Source organism: Polypterus senegalus, chromosome 6 (assembly GCF_016835505.1).
Source record: "Polypterus senegalus isolate Bchr_013 chromosome 6, ASM1683550v1, whole genome shotgun sequence".
NCBI classification, from domain to species: domain Eukaryota; kingdom Metazoa; phylum Chordata; class Cladistia; order Polypteriformes; family Polypteridae; genus Polypterus; species Polypterus senegalus.
Window position 1 is genome coordinate 179028287 of NC_053159.1, and position 16668 is coordinate 179044954.

Consider the following 16668-nt stretch of genomic DNA (forward strand, 5'->3'; position numbering starts at 1 on the left):
CCCTGATATGTGGACAAAACTTGGATTTGAGATGTGCTTTAAATGTGAAGCAGAAGCTGAGACAGAAACAGAGAATTTTTCAGGGCATACGGGAGTCTTAGATAATAAACATGTCAACATGCACTTCAATAACCCGGTTATTCACAAATAACGTGGTTCCTAAAGTGTCATTAAAACCTTTTGTTCCGGTTAGAGAAATCGGGTTGTTGGTCTCCGAGGAACCGGATTATCGGAGGTAGATTTCTCCGCAGTAACCTCAATATGAGGCCATGTAAACCCTTAACCGGGTTACTGTTAAGGATTTTGTGGTCTGCGTGTGTCCGTTGCACTTTGTGAGCCTGCGCAGGTATTTGTGTCGCATACGCTTTCAGTAGCCACGGGCAGAAGAGTCAACAAGAAAATGTTCAGGGGTTCACATTATTCCTTCAACCTGGCTGAAATCATCTGTTTCAATAATTCAGAAATCGCTGCATTTGTGTTGATGAGTTGAACGTTCAATGCTGAAGTCAGCCACACAATCTCGATAGCAGTGTAAAATGTAACGTACGTTATGTAGTTTGATTACTGTATGTACTTGTGTTTAAGTTCTCCTGCGGATAAGTCAGGACTTGATTTTACCGAATATAATTTCTGGTATTTTATAATGTCGGTCATATAAGTCGAATGCAGAAAACTAACACTGTTGGTCCAAGGGATTATGATATGCTAATGCCCACCTGAGAGAGTAACCATGGAGCACATGGCCTTTTGTTTTCTATGTATTGTGCCTAAGTGACCACACGGTAATACCCAAACAAATGGTGTTTTATCCGAAGTAAAGTTTGCACTGTTGTGTGTTTTTTGTATCTCACACCCTCATACATATTACACAGTTGTCCAAAACATGTTTCTTCCATCTTAAAAATGTTAGGAAATTAAGGTACTTTCTAAATAAACAGGATTGTGAGAAATTAATCCCTGCATTTATCTCTAGTAGGATTGACTACTGCAATGCGGTGTTCACTGGCTGTTCAAACTGTTCTCTATACAGCCTCCAGTTAATCCAAAATGCGGCTGCAAGAATTATTACAAGAACAAGAAAATACGAACACATAACTCCAGTTCTTAAATCCTTACACTGGCTCCCAGTTAAGTTTAGGGCAGATTTCAAAATCCTCCTTTTAACATATAAAGCATTAGATGGCCGAGGTCCGGCTTACTTGTCTGAACGTATCATGACTTACAAACCAGAGCGCACATTAAGATCTCAAGACGCCGGTCTGCTTATGATTCCAAGGATTTATAAAATAACAGTAGGAGGTCGAGCTTTTAGTTACTGGACCCTAAACTGTGGAGTGGTCTCCCTGCTACTATAAGAGATGACCCTTCAGTCTCAGCCTTTAAATCCCGGCTGAAGACTCACAACTTCAGTTTAGCACACCCTGACTAGAGCTGCTGATTTACTGTACAGACTGCATCTCTATTGTTAGCCATTAGCACTAAAACATGATTGTTAGAATTTGTTCCTAACCTTCACCTATCCTGTTTCTCTTCTCGGTACTCAAATGTGGCACTTGGTGCCACGGCCCATCTGCCAAGTTGTTTTGCCTGTCTAAGGTAAAGTCATGCCTGATGGAGGATCGCAGGAATCGTGGGGTAGAGGGATCCATTCATCGGATTGGCTGGCCCAGTGCTGTTTCAGCCATAGAATGGCCAAATGGGGGAAGGCAGCTTGATGGATTAGATCTCCAGGACACTAAAAATATCCAAATCTTATTATATGATATCATCAATTGTTAACTTCTACTCCATACTTCTAAAATTTTTATTTTTATGCTGTATTGAGGATTTGTTCTGTTCTGTTCTGTGTATTGTGTTGTATTGATCCCCTTCTTTTGACACCCACTGCACGCCCAACCTACCTGGAAAGGGGTCTCTCTTTGAATTGCCTTTCCCAAGGTTTCTTCCATTTTTCCTACAAGGTTTTTTTGGAAGATTTTCCTTGTCTTCTTAGAGAGTCAAGGCTGGGGGGCTGTCAAGAGGCAGAGTCTGTTAAAGCCCATTGCGGCACTTCCTGTGTGATTTTGGGCGATACAAAAATAAACTGTATTGTATTGTATTGTATACACCTTTATCACAAGAGCATCCCTTGTCTACGATGGAGCATTCGATCAGAGGAAAATATGAAGCTGGTTTTAAATTGAACGTCGTTGAAGTGGCGAAAAAAAATTGGTAAGTGCACTGCTGCAACAAAATTCAATGTGTCCGAGAAACTGAGAAATGAGATTGGAGGAAGCAAGAAGATGTAAAAAAAATTAAAATTAAGTGTCGCATTTTTGAACGGGTGTATGAGTCTGTATAAGTTATGCTCGATTTTTCAGATTTCAAGACCTGACTTATACGTGAGTATATACGGTACATTTTAAAGTTAACAACAACAACAACATTTATTTATATAGCACATTTTCATACAAATAATGGAGCTCAAAGTGCTTTACATAACGATTAACCTTACACAATACTTATCTTATTGAAGTAAAATACCTGCATTTTTATTATTCCAGCAGCCATTGTTGTCTTAACAGCATCATAGGCCCCTGGGAAAAGTAGTGTGCTGGAGACTTTGTGTTCATAGCAAAACTGAAACATACATAGGCATCAGAAACATCGTGGCCCCCTATGCTAATGGTACCCCAAGCAGTGCCCACATGTTAAGACGGCCCTTGTATAGTGCCTTTCCTATGTATCTACCTATTATATATTGCCTTCCATATCTGTCTGTCTATTATATAGTGCCTTTCCTATCTATCTGTCTGTCTATCTATCTATTGATCGCTGGTCTTTCCCAGGGCTCAATCATACAGTTAAACAGAAAAGAGTTTGCTGCGTGTAATTCGGTAATAAACTTATAAATAAAGCATTGATTTGACTAAACATATTTATAAAACACAACACATGTTTATGTTTGGATTCAAGGCTGGCAGATGAGGATGTTTAATTATCTTGGCGCAGTTTAATGACGTTGGAGCGTTTTGACAAAGGAGAACTCCAGCAGAGTACTTGTGCAATGCAATGCACAAGGATGAAATAAGTGGGGGCAATACCCGGCCGGAATGCTTTATAATTCCTGTCCTGATTGGGATGCCCAAAAACGTCAGGAACCAGCAGGGGAGCTATTCATCCCCCACCATTCTAGGTGGCAGTGTTCCTCATGTAGGGTTCCAGTCTGGGTACCCGCTGGGCTGTATGGAAGTTGGAGTGCAGAAATGCAGCCCTGTAGGGTCCCTGTGATGTGGTAGAGGGCCCTGGCAGGTGAGATCTCCCTGGCTTTTTTGTAGCCCGGAAGTGCTTCCAATTAGCCACATAACATCACGGGAAGTACTCTTGGATTCGCCTTAAAAGAAGCCTGCTTCTTTAGCTCTGGGAGTCAGTAGGAAGTGGGCAACGATCAACTGGAGAACTGAAGGAGGAAGAGTCATTGGTTTATGGTGCTTGTAATTGTATTTGTGGCTTCTTATTGGAAGGAGAGTTGGAAAGGTTCTTGGGAATGGAATATGAAGCCTTTATTTTATCCTATCAACGTGTGGTGCTTTACCGTGTCTGTGGTTTGGGGCTCTCTGGCACCCTCTTGTGGCTACAGTGGATTATTAATAATAATCTTCTATATTTATATACAGTATATACAGTAAAAGCCAATGTGTGTATGTATATTCCAGCATCACGTCCGAACGGCTGGAGCAATTTTCATTAAACTTGGTACACATGTTCCTCATTGGTCGACTAAAAATACTGTAAGCCGTAGCCCACCCTCTTCTGGATAGGGTGGGGGTGATCTTGCGGTCTTGTATAGATGTTGTCATTCAGTTGACACTCGGAACGACCACCAGCGGGTGAACTGGAGGCGACTGCCAGTATTCTTTATGTTTGAGTGCCACGGCGCCCTGTTGCTTTTGAAATTAAATAGAGTTCTACACATGGAAGTGTGTGTGTCTGTCCGGCCCAGAAGTGAGACGTACACTCAGGGTGAGGGCTCCAACTCTGAAGATACGCAAGCGAGACCAGCACACCGGCAAAAGGAAACCTCCTAAGAAAGACAGTCGCTTAGCTGCTAATTCACAAACGATACGACCACTTCGGCAACACGAATCCTTCTAGCAGAGAGATGGCCAGAGTAGTTCTGACGATTTCAATACTTTCTAGGATCCCATGCTTTTAACAGCATGGGCTTACACAGTTAGTATATAGCAGGCGACTGCCAGCATTCTTTATTTTTGAGCAGCAAAATATAAATATATAATATTTAATTTTCAAATTAGATAAGAGTTGGCCGGTTCCGAGCATCAACTGGATGATAACATACATACAACACTGCAAGACAAGCACATTAGTGAGTCTTTATCCATCCATCCATTATCCAACCCGCTATATCCTAACTACAGGGTCACGGGGGTCTGCTGGAGCCAATCCCAGCCAACACAGTGCGCAAGGCAGGAAACAAACCCCGGGCAGGGTGCCAGCCCACCACAGAAAAACTCATGCAGACATGGAGAGAACATGCAAACTCCGAGCAGGTAGGACCCGGGAAGCGAACCCAGGTTTATTGTCTGTTAATTTATTTTTATTTTTTGAAGTTGTATTTTTTTTAAATTATGTTTTTTCTCAAACAATTAAAAAAAAAACTTTATTTTCCTTTCAGGCAATGCTGGGTATTTCAGCTAGCAAATAATAATAATAAGTTGCATTTATTGAGGGCCTTTCACAAACCCAAGGTCACTTTACATACAGAGTATAAAAAAAAGATCACACAGAAGACAAAAGTTCTTCAAAGAGGAAAGTTTTGAGTTGAGATTGAAAGATGGAGAAAGAGGAGCAAAGTCGGAGAGACAGAGGAAGAGAGTTCCAGAGTTGAGGGGCCATAGCACTGAAGGAGCTGCCTGACTCCCAGGGTGGAGTGTGTGGTGCGTGGGACAGTTAAGAAGATGACCAAGCGAGGACCTGAGAGAGCGACAAGGAGTGTAAGGAGCTGAGTGAGGTAGAGAGGGGCAAAGGTTAGGTAGGGCTTTGAAGGGGAGAAGCAGAATCTTGAAGTTAATCCTTGATGGAACTGGTAACCAGTGAAGAACAGGGGAGATATGAGCACACCACTTTGTGTGGCTGCGGAGTTCTTAATGTGCTGTAGCCTCTGTGTAGATTACAGTAATCAATACGAGACATTATGAAACAATGAACCAGGGTCTGAGCATCATTAAAGGACAGAGATGGACAACATGACGGATGTGATAGAATGAAGTTTTGGAAAGAGACCTGATGTGTAGCTCAAAGTTAAGTGAGGAATCAAACAAAACACCAAGACTTCTGGCATCAGGAGCAGGTTTGACAAGTGAACCATCAACAGGGAGTTTGGGCCTACCAGTAAGAAACTTTAAGAATCTTAATCGGGTTCCTCCTCTTAATCTGGGTACTGGCGTGCATGTCAACGCACTGATTGCTGACAATTCAGGAGTCATTTTTGTAGCCATCCATCTTGCAAACCCGCTTACCCAGGGTCGCCAGTGTCAGCAGGCTTTGGGGCACACACGGGAACAAACCCTGGGTGGGTTGCCAGCCCATCCTAAAAACCAAATAGCCCCAGACACACACTGGCACAAAGAGACAAGTGCAAAATACACCCTTTTATTTTCTTTTTGTTAGCACAAAGTGCACAAATCACCACCAATAACCTCAGTTTCTCTTTCTTTCTCTCTTTCCCACCTACACTCCTCCACACAAGCTCTGTCCTCCACATTCCAACTCTGGCTCCTGGAATGGAGTGAGGCGGCTTCTTTCTTTCTTTCTTTCTTTCTTTCTTTCTTTCTTTCTTTCTTTCTTTCTTTCTTTCTCTCTCATTTCGTTCGGCAGCACTCCCGAGTATGATGGAAGAGGTGTAAGGGTCCCCGGAAGTACTCCACATGTCCCCGGATCCTCTTCGGGCAGCACACTTCCGGGTTTGGAGGAAGTGTTGCAGTCCATGGCTCGGGGACAGTCCAGGCGCCCCCCTCCCTGGCGGTGACCACGGACCCCAACAGGGTTGAACCTCCAAGCCCATGTCCCTGATGCAATCCAGGGAGACTGCCCTCTTGTGTCCCCGGGGAGGTATTGTTGTGGATATGTCCACTTCCCTGGTCCTTCCATCATTGAGGTGTCCCGCCACCTTTTGGTCATCCTAAATTAAATATCTATTGAAAGCATTCTTATTTTCCATCAAGTGAACAATCTAAAGCAGTGCTCTCCAAGGTGCTTAGACCTCATTCACTGGCCTTCAAGTAAAGGTTCCTCTCGGGGACCCTAATCCCCAATCCCCCAATTAGACAATGGCAGCACCCCTTAGAGGCTCACCTGGTTGGGCTGCATGTACTCCTCCAGGTATGTCCGGCAGAGCCTGCGGTCCCAGTCGTCTGTGATGTGGCCACCATACATGATCTCCCCGAAGAGATAGCGAAGGTCTTCCCAAGGCACCTGCATGGGAGTCATTAAAAACAGCCAATGAATCCCTAATTCACTTTTAGCTGACCCCCTAAACGCCACGGGCGTTCACACCCGAACACTGGTCCATTTCTGTGCAGGCGCTTAGCCCTCGGCGGCCTGCCTTAGACAGTTTATTACATTTAAGTAGTCCCAGTTCACCAGCTGTATTAAATTCATTTGCCATGAGACATACAATATTCACTCGATATGGCGGAGGCTGTTGAATCCAGCCGCTGTATCTTTAAATTGCAGCAATTTGACTCTTACATTTACATTGTTGTAATTCAGGTTCTCGCTCGCTCACAAGCCTGCATATCGAAATTTTGGTATTCAGACGCTTATTTTCATCTTGCTACAGGATAATGGATTTGCTGTATGCAGATTTATTTTTCCAGGTTGCCAAACTAGACTCATACATTCAAATTGCTATATGCAGGCTGTTATTTTCCAGCTACTTTTTTAAGCGATTATTTATTTTTTTTATCCCTCCTCTGTTTATGTCCGGTCGATTGCTCTGAGTTAAAATTAAGTGCTTATACTACTAACATCTAACACCTTTGCATGTTCTGCCATTTCAGATGGTGGCATTTCACGTCTGTGAAGGTTCCTTGTATCGGTCACTTTCAGGGGGTGGTGGCACGGTGACGCAGCGTTTAGCTCTTCAGGTTCTGACATGGACGCCATCCCAGTGAAGATCGTACATTCTCCCTGAGCCTGCATGGGGTCTCCTCTGGGTACTTTGGTTCTCCTGCCACATCCCGAAGATGCTGCTTCATCTGGCACTTTAAAATTTAGAGTAGATTAGATAAACTTTACTAAACCCCCAAGGAGAAATTCAAATAGAGAACTCGGCAAAAACATAAAATACCAACTTAAAGATAACAGCAAAAAAATCATACAATAAATCTAATATATAAAGCAGAGTCGATGTATGTATGTGTGTATGAATGTTTAATTGTCTGCCATACAAATTTGCACCGGGTGTCCGATTGCCACCAAACTGGGCATGGGGCTCCTTTGTGACCAGGAGGAGGTCATGGGGTATGTTTGGTTTGGAAAAATGTTCGTGGTGACCCGCAGGGCACCTTTTCACCGGCACAACCTTCGCACACGTCCCCGTACTTATCATCGACAAGATGGCCACACGTTGCAAAAGACGTTTACCGCGGCGCCATCTAGCGGCAGCTTTGGTCTCTGTACGTCGCTCTTTACCCATGTTTCTTTAAATTGCCAAGAGATTGCGGAAGTGTCCAAGTATGAGAAGGCCGACTGCTTTGATCGGGTGAAGGGGAACTGCAGTATGGATGTAAAACGTGAACGACCCAGTAAGCATGACTGGCTAACACACCTGCATTTCTGCACGTCACACTCCCACACACACTTATAGTGCTGTATTTCATTCACCAACGTCCATTATATGGTAGCACGTTTGAACAGAGACTCACCTTAAAAAGACAACATCCTTCCCCCACCATTTTCCCCAAATGCAGCAGCGGCTGTATGTCACTTCTCTCTGTAGTTACCATCGTCAATGTCCATTAGATGACAGCACACTTCAACACAAACGCTCCTTACAAACACAGCACAACCTCCCCACCATTTTTCCCAGTACGGTTTCAGTGCTACTCTTTCTCACTGGTTTTCCGTATTTGTAGTGCTATTTGCTCTTTTACGACTCACGGCATAATTTCAGTGTTGCTCTTTCTGACTGACTGGTGCTATTTGTTCGCTTTCCGACTTTACGTACGTAATACCATGTAACACATTATAATTGTCCTCATTTTTGCTAATATACCCATGCCACCGAACAAAAGACGTACAATTGGAAGGTCCACTTCAGATGCCACAAGAAAGTCTATTTCAAGCGCGTTTGAAACGCCACAGCAGACACAATCCAGAGTGGAGGAGGATCTTACAATAAAATGTCAATCAGAAAACTGTTTGTTCGATTTCTATGTTCTGTTTCTTTCATTTGAGAAATTCACCGGTTATAGATTCCCGGGCGAAGCCGGGTACTCCTGCTAGTATTTTAATAAATTAACTGTGATAGACGGAGTCTCTGCTGTTTTCTATAGCAGTGCCCCCTAACCTTTTCTAAGACCCACACCCCTCAATGTTTCATTTATGTTTGCACCCACTCTACTAAAGTAATAACACATTTGAAGATGAAGAAGTCTAATTTCTCATTTTTGAGCCACATGCAGCACTGCGGGTAAACAAATTTAAAAAATCAGAAAAATACGATTCAAACTCGGATCATTGAGAAGTCGAGCAAAATGACACCTTTTATTGGCCCACTGAACCGATTACAAAATACAGGCTTTCAAAGCATCTGAGACCCCTTCTTCAGGCAGTTTCTAATAAAGAAACTGGAGTCCTCTTTGTTTATATAGACACCAGGATAGAGACAGCACTGGAAAACTATCAAGTGGGTCGTCTTCAATGTCTAAAATGAACAGAGCCCACCAGCTTAAAATTAATTTAGCAGGTCAGATCAGGTTGGGGAGCAGGCACTGGTACAGCATGTTGGCGCACCCGCCACATGACGAAACAGCTTGGGATCCTGATTGGAACTCCCCACCCCACCAGGCAGACACACAGTCCAGTCCCACCCTTCGGCAATGACCCTCTATCTGCTGCAGCCAGGTGTTACGTGGGTGTCCCCCTGGCCTGGTTACATCTGCTCAGGTCCTCAACTAAATGATGATCACCCTCGGGTAATCGCGCCACATGGCAGTAGTGCCGTAACTGACGCTCCCTCACAATGCAGGTCATGTGCCTCATTCAGGACTCCGTGAGCAACACAAAGTCAAGCCAGCAATACCCAAGGACTCTTTGAAGAGACACAGTACTGAACGAGTCCAGTCTTCATCTCAGGTCACTGGATAGCATCCATGTCTCACAACCATATAGCAAGACAGGAAGCACCAGGACTCTAAAGACTTGGACCTTCGTCCTTTTGCAGATATCGAGAGCGCCACACACCCCTTTCCAGGGACTTCATGACACCCCATACTCTCCCAATCAATCTACTGACTTTATAGGAAGAGTCACCAGAGACATGAATGTCACTGCTGAGGTAAGTAAACCTCTCGACGAGGTTGACACTCTCTGCAGACAGACACACTGCTGATGGCCGTGCCCAAGAGGTCATTAAAGGCCTGATCTTTGGTTTTTATCAGGACCCTCACATTCGCTCTGTCTCTTGAGACCCCTGATCAGAGCCTCCATTGACTCCACGAAGATCACCGCATCGTCAGCAAAGTCAAGATCAGGGAATCTTTCTTCACCAACAGATGCCCCACAGCCACTGGACCCCATGACTCTGCCCACCACCCAGTCCATACAAGCATTGAACAGAGCAGACTCTTGATGAACCCCAGAATCAACTGGGAAAAGCACAGAGGCTCTGCCTCCACTCTGCACAGCACTCACAGTACCAGTGGACAGGCCGGCCATGATATCCAGCAACTATGAAGGGATTCTGCAAAGTCTCAGGGTGTCCCACAGGGCAGCTCGATCAGGCGTAAAACCAGACTGTTCTGGTCGCTGGTAGGTGAGCAAATGATCATGGATCCTATTGAGGACGACCCTAGCAAGGACCTTACCTGGCACCGAGAGCAGTGTTATCCCCCTGTAGATGTCCCAATCCAGGCGATCAGCCTTCCCTTTCCAGATAGGGATCAACGATGCGGCTCAGGGCGCTGGAACCAGGATCCAAAGATCCGCAGCCACTGACCTTTTGCAAAGTCAAGGAACATGGAGCCACTTTCACCACGGTCACCAGACCCATGGGGACTGAGACAATCTTCATAGTCAGCCCATTCCGTGCCAGTGGTTACATTGAAGTCACCCATGACCAGAGGAGTGTCACTTCATGGGCACCCATCAACCACCGAGCGAAGCTGCAAATGAAATGTCTCCCTCACTGAGATGCCACTCACTGCGGTCAGAGCAGACACTGAGACAACAGACAAGGCGCCCTGAGAGTGCCATAATCTGAATCTCGTGATACGCTCATTGAAAAGAGTGACAAGGAGCCGATCCGCCACAGCAACAGACACTCCCCGAGTATGACAGCCACCAGAGCGACCAGACCAATAAAAGGTGTACCCACCTACAGAGATCTGGCCAGTCCAAGGTCTGCGTACCTCAGAGAGTGCCACCACTGAAATGCGGAGTTTACAAAGCTCCTCCGACAGCAGAAGAAGATGATCATCATGCCGGAGAGACGAGATGTTCCACGCGCCTACCGGGATGGGACACCTCGGCATCACACCATTTCTGATTCCCAACAGGCCTGACCACATTGGCTCTCCGACTCTTCTGGGCATGGGGCCTTCCTATTGGCAGCTGCAGCAGAGCTACTCCCGCAGAGAGCTGAAAGGAGTCCTGTCTGTCGTCTCAGGAGTGCCAATCCTGCCATCAACCCCAAAGATTTCCCTGGAAGTCGGAGGACCGCTTGCAGGACAAGATGCAGTTTAACGTCATACCCAGGACAGAATGGAAGGCTTGTGAAGGGAAAATGAATTCAGCAAAACATGGAGAAATCCTGGAGGAAAACCTGGTGGAGTCTGCCAGAAACCTGCACCCTGGGAGAAGATTTGTGTTTCAGCAAGACATCGACCTCAAACACAGAGTCAAAACTACAGAGGAACGGCTTCAAGACAACAAGGTGAATGTCCAGGGGTGGCAGACTCAGAGATCAGATCTCAATCCGAATTAAACTTGTGGCCTGACTTGACAAAGGCTCTTCACTCAGGACCACCGTGACACCTGACAGAGCTGAGCAGTTTTATGATGAAGGGAAAAAAATAATGTCTGAGTCCAGGTGTGCAAAGCTGATAGAGACAGAGAGAGACCTGAGCACACAGACTCGAGGCCGTCATGGCTGACATCTACTAAGTAACTGACTTGAAGGGGGCGAATACTTAAGCAGTCAGTGATTTGGTGTTTTGTCATTAATTTAGATCACTTTAGAGTTCTGTTTTCACTTTGACATTAAAGAGTCTTTTTCTGTTGATCAGTGTCAAAAAAGACAAATTGAACCCACCATGAAAACTTCCAAGGAAATAAAGACTTTTATAGGCGCTGAACATTTCAGCTCTTATATTCCAGTGATAAAAAGGCTTTTGTGTTCAGACAATCAATTTGCAGTTTTTATATAAATTCCAAGGCAATGACTTAACATTGGTCGAGTGTTTATATCCTCAAAAATGCTATCCGATTTCCCCATTAGCTAATAAATATTCAGATTATTACATGTATGCTGTCATATCTTCAAACAGTGGGGCTCCTCTTAGACGCCTCTTATATTCTAATAGTGAAATGCAGAGAGCTGCAGTCAGGCTCTCATCTCAAGCTCAAATGGATACGGTCTGCTTGTTGCTCAAAAATTACTGTGGCTGCACCGACACTCACTCTTACATTGAAGCATTTCTGTTTTCTTCAGTGAAATAAATCTATTAGGCTCTGATTTCAAAACGCTGGAAGCTTCTTGTCACATTCAAGCTGTTTTGCATTCAAAGAAAACTTTTCTAGCTGTGATGTAAAAATAATCTGACGACTGTTGTTTTCAGGCTGCCAAATTTAATTAGTCTGTTACTCTTTTCTAATTTATTAAATTATATTATATATCAATAGATAGATATTGAACATAAGACACCACATGATTGATTGATAGATAGATAGGAAAGGCACTATATAATAGATACATAGATAGACAGACAAGAAAGGCACTATATTATAGATAGATAGATGTGAAAGACACTATATAATAGATAGATATGAAAGGCACTGTATAACAGATAGATAAATAGATAGATATGAAAGGCACTATATTATAGATATGTAGATAGACAGGAAAGGCACTATATAATAGATAGATATGAAATGCACTATATGTTAGATTGATAGATAGATATGAAAGGCACTATATAACAGGTAGATACATAGAAAAGGCACTGTACCAGGGCTGTCTTAACATATGGGCACTGGCTGGGGGCCCCAGGAGCATAGGGAGCCCACTTCTGATGCCAGTGTATGTTTTGCTATCAAAACAGGGGTCCCAGCACACTACTTTGCTTGGGGGCCTGTGATGCTGTTAAGATGGCCCTGACTATATGATAGATAAATAGACTAAGTTGATTTGTCTCAAAGGGGAAATTAAAACATTAGAGACGTAAAAAATATATATCTAAATATTATAACAAACAAACAAACAACACCCCCAAACACACACAAGTACTTGTGGCTTGAGCAATGAAGAACTACAGGTGGGTGTCAGAGGTGGTCACATCTGCTCAGTTGCACTGCAGGTTTTCATTTTGCGAGCTTTGCATGTTGGAACAACTTTCCCTTGTGCAGGCACATAGTGCTCTCCCCCAGCACCACAGTGTCAGGTACGTATCTTCAGTTTTAATAGCGTTTCGTAACATTTCTCTTTTGCTATAATTAATCTACTATACATTGTTATGGAGGATGACATGGTGGCACAGTAGTAGCGCTGCTGCCTCACAGTTAGGAGACTTGGGTTCACTTCCCGGGTCCTCCCTGTGTGGAGTTTGCATGTTCTCCCCGTGTCTGTGTGGGTTTCCTCCCACAATCCAAAGACATGCAGGTCAGGTGGACTGGCGATCCTAAATTGTCCCTTGTGTGTGCTTGGTGTGTGTGTGCCCTGCGGTAGGCTGGTGCCCTGCCCAGGATTTGTTCCTGCCTTGTGCCCTGCGTTGGCTGGGATTGGCTCCAGCAGAACCCCGTGACCCTGCAGTTAGGATATAGCAGGTTGGAAGATGACTGACTGACTGACTGACGTTGTTATGGCCGATTAACATATGCATGTGGTGTTGGAATTGTCACAAAAATTGAAATTATCAAACATTTACAAAACAGCGAAAGTGTTTCAAGCATTGGTTCAATTTACAATTAAGGAAGGATAACAGCAACCGATATAAAGCGTGATGCCAACAAAATTGAAAAATCTGTCAAAATAGAAACCACTGACGTTAATATTATTCTGTATTGTATTGCAATTTTCTTTTTGATTCTGTTATATCATATTTTGCTAATATATTGTGACGTGCAGGCAGCTTGTGAGGCGCTGTGGAGGAGCAGAAAGAGCGGAATGAATGGTGTAAGTGATGAGACAGGGGGAGGGGCTTCTGTTCTGTGAGGGGTGGACACGCCTCTTAGGAGATGAGTGACAGGAGAAAAAGGAAGGTGTGGCGGAAGGAAGGTTTGAGTAGAGAGTCGGGAGACAATAAGCAGGAGTGTTTGTGATCCAGAGAGAAAAAAAAAGAATGTCAGTGGCAGGAGAGAAGCTGATTGGTAGGGATAGCTTTCTTTGATTGTTTTGGAGGTGTGCTCTGTAACCAAGGTAACGGAGTGTAAGACAAGGCACCGTTTGTTACGGAATGAAGACTCCAAGTAAAACGTAGAAAACTCCAGTACCTCTGAGTTGCATTTGCTTATTACGCTGGTCGTTACAATATTATACGAGGGACGTTCAAAAAGTTTCCGCACTTTTTTTTTTTTAACTCTATCTATTAAGAATTTCATAGAATTTTCATTTCACATCACATCAATGACATCACTTCTCTATGTAGTCACCTTCCATTGCGATGCAATTTTCCCCAGTATTGTACCAACTTTGTAATGCCAACAGCAAAAAATGTGTTTAATTGAACGCGTAGCCACTGATGCACCGATGCTTTCACATCATCATCATCATCACATGAAAATATTCTTCCCCTGGACGTCTGGAGCGCTCTGCACCCATCACACTACTACGGCCATTTTCGAACATTTCAATCCACTCCTAGATGACTCTACGAGCGAGAACTTTATCACCATACTGAGCACACCGTATGGAGATGAATTTATGCTCCCAGCACACCTTCTGCCCACAAAAGGTGCGTATGACAGAACAATGTTCCTCTTTGGTGCAATTCAGAAATTTCACAGCCATCTTCACCACAGGGTGACAACTCTGATACTAAACTGCAAGGGCTTGCCAGACAGAACTAGTCACATGACACTCTCAGACACGACCAATCACTACTCCTCCTGCCTTCACTGTTTCCAACAAAAATGTAAAAGTGCGGAAACTTTTTGAATGTCTCTTGTATGAAATAATTTTGTTAAAACTATATTATATTTTGTTAATATAGTTTCATTTTGTAAATAAATACAACTATTCGCTAAACTAATTTACAGTATATCATTTTTAAAGTAGCTGTTCTGTTATCCGTCTTTTCTCTTATCCGTTACGGCCTCGGTCCTCACCCTGGGGTTTTACTGTATTTAGTTTGAAATGCTCTCTGTGTGCGTCTGAATTCGGCTGCTCTGCTCAGATGAGGGTGTGTGGGTGTCCTTTGCTATTTTTGGGAGTTCCACGAGTAACACAATAAGCAAGGACTTCTTTGCATCTCCTTTTCTCTACTAATTTATTGAACGTTAGATACAGAAACTGTAAAGAGCTTGGTGATCTATGGAGGAAGGGGTGTAAGACTCCCAAAAATACACAGCAAACAGGTCAAGACATTCACTGGTCTTCCAAGAAATGGTCCAACTCCTGGACCACCAGGTTCAAGCTACCACAGATAGGCCAAGGCCTGCGCAGGCCCAAAAATAGTTGAGCTGGCTTTAAAAATTGAAAACGTACTTTAAATATTCAATAATACACAAAATGCCTCTGAAGGGAGAGGAACTTTAACTCTTTGAGGGCTGAATATTTTTTTCAAAAAACATAGTTTCTAAAAAGCAATGGTTTTACACAGAAATCAACATTAAACGTCTGTTGCTGCATGCTGTGGCCGCCAGTTTGCCAAGAATGTGCGGCAAGCTTGCTGCCAGGCTGCCTACACTGGTCGCTGTGCATTGCAATCTCATTTCTACCTCTTATCATTGTTAAGTGGCAGTCCTCCAGACGAAAATTTCCATAGGCATGTCAGCTACATGAACCTGTTCAGCACCACAATTAGCTGGGGACCAGTCAGCTGAAGCTGGAACCTCACATTCGTTTTCGATCACTTGTATCAAAATTGGAGTCCGAGCAGTCAAAGTCCAGTTCAGAGATAAGAATAGGCAAAACGTCCTCCACAGAATATTTCGCTTTACGCATTCGCTTTGATCTCTCAACATTATGTCTGTGCCATTTTTGCCATTGTTTGAGCCTTACTACTCACACGAGTGCAGGAAATCTCGGTCAAACCAATGAAGCTAACTTTCCTTCTAGCAACGAGAGTCCAACTAAAACATAATGGTTGGTTTTGTCACAGTTTACAGTTGATTACCATTGTCAACTCATCCTTTTGACAAAAGTCGACATCAGCCCTGAATGAGTTTAAAGCTCTGGCTAGATGAGATAAAGCTAAACAAAGTTTATTTCTAAATAAAGAATGTATTCAATTATTTAAAAAAGAAGAATGTGTAAACGGGGAAAAAAGGAGCAAAACTAAGGCACAGGGAGTTTAGCCTGAAAGGCATAGCAAAGTGAGTTCATTTGTAATTTATTTTTTATGAGAAATCCAGGACAGAGTTTAATTATCTATGCATCCATTTTGGGGTTTTCTCAAATTCTGATGTTAGTTTCTTTCTAACGTGTCTGGAAAAAGTGTGTAATGTCCTGTGACGCCATTTTGTTTCACTCATGGACAACACTATGTTGTGGAAGCTGCATCAGCCGCTGTTACAGTAAATTAGATAGATAGATAGATAGATAGATACTTTATTAATCCCAAGGGGAAATTCACATAATCCAGCAGCAGTATACTGATACAAAGAAACAATATTAAATTAAATAGTAATAAAAAAAAAAAAAAAAAAAAAATTAAAATAAAATTAATGATAGCATTTACTCCCCCGGGTGGAATTGAAGAGTCGCATAGTGTGGGGGAGGAACGATCTCCTCAGTCTGTCAGTGGAGCAGGACGGTGACAGCACTGTCGCTGAAGCTGCTCCTCTGTCTGGAGATGATCTTGTTCAGTGGATGCAGTGGATTATTCGTGATTGACAGGAGTTTGCTTAGTGCCCGTCTCTCTGCCACAGATGTTAAACTGTATTATAATTATTCTCTATAACTATTCTCAAACTTTAAATGGGTAAGAAGCCCGGCTCGCTGGCGTGGAGCCGCGGCGTGGAATGCCGAGTGCCTAGTGGGCCACTTTTGGTAAGCAGAACTGGCGC

At 43.6% G+C, this 16668-nt stretch overlaps 1 protein-coding gene across 1 annotated transcript in view; it reads right to left on the minus strand.

The window, feature by feature from the left end:
• The window catches only part of LOC120530679 (dynein heavy chain 11, axonemal-like), a 645801-nt gene that overhangs the window by 50254 nt on the left and 578879 nt on the right, over positions 1-16668 (minus strand). The window contains 1 exon segment of the mRNA XM_039755100.1: positions 6355-6474. Coding sequence (XP_039611034.1) covers positions 6355-6474 — 120 coding nt within the window.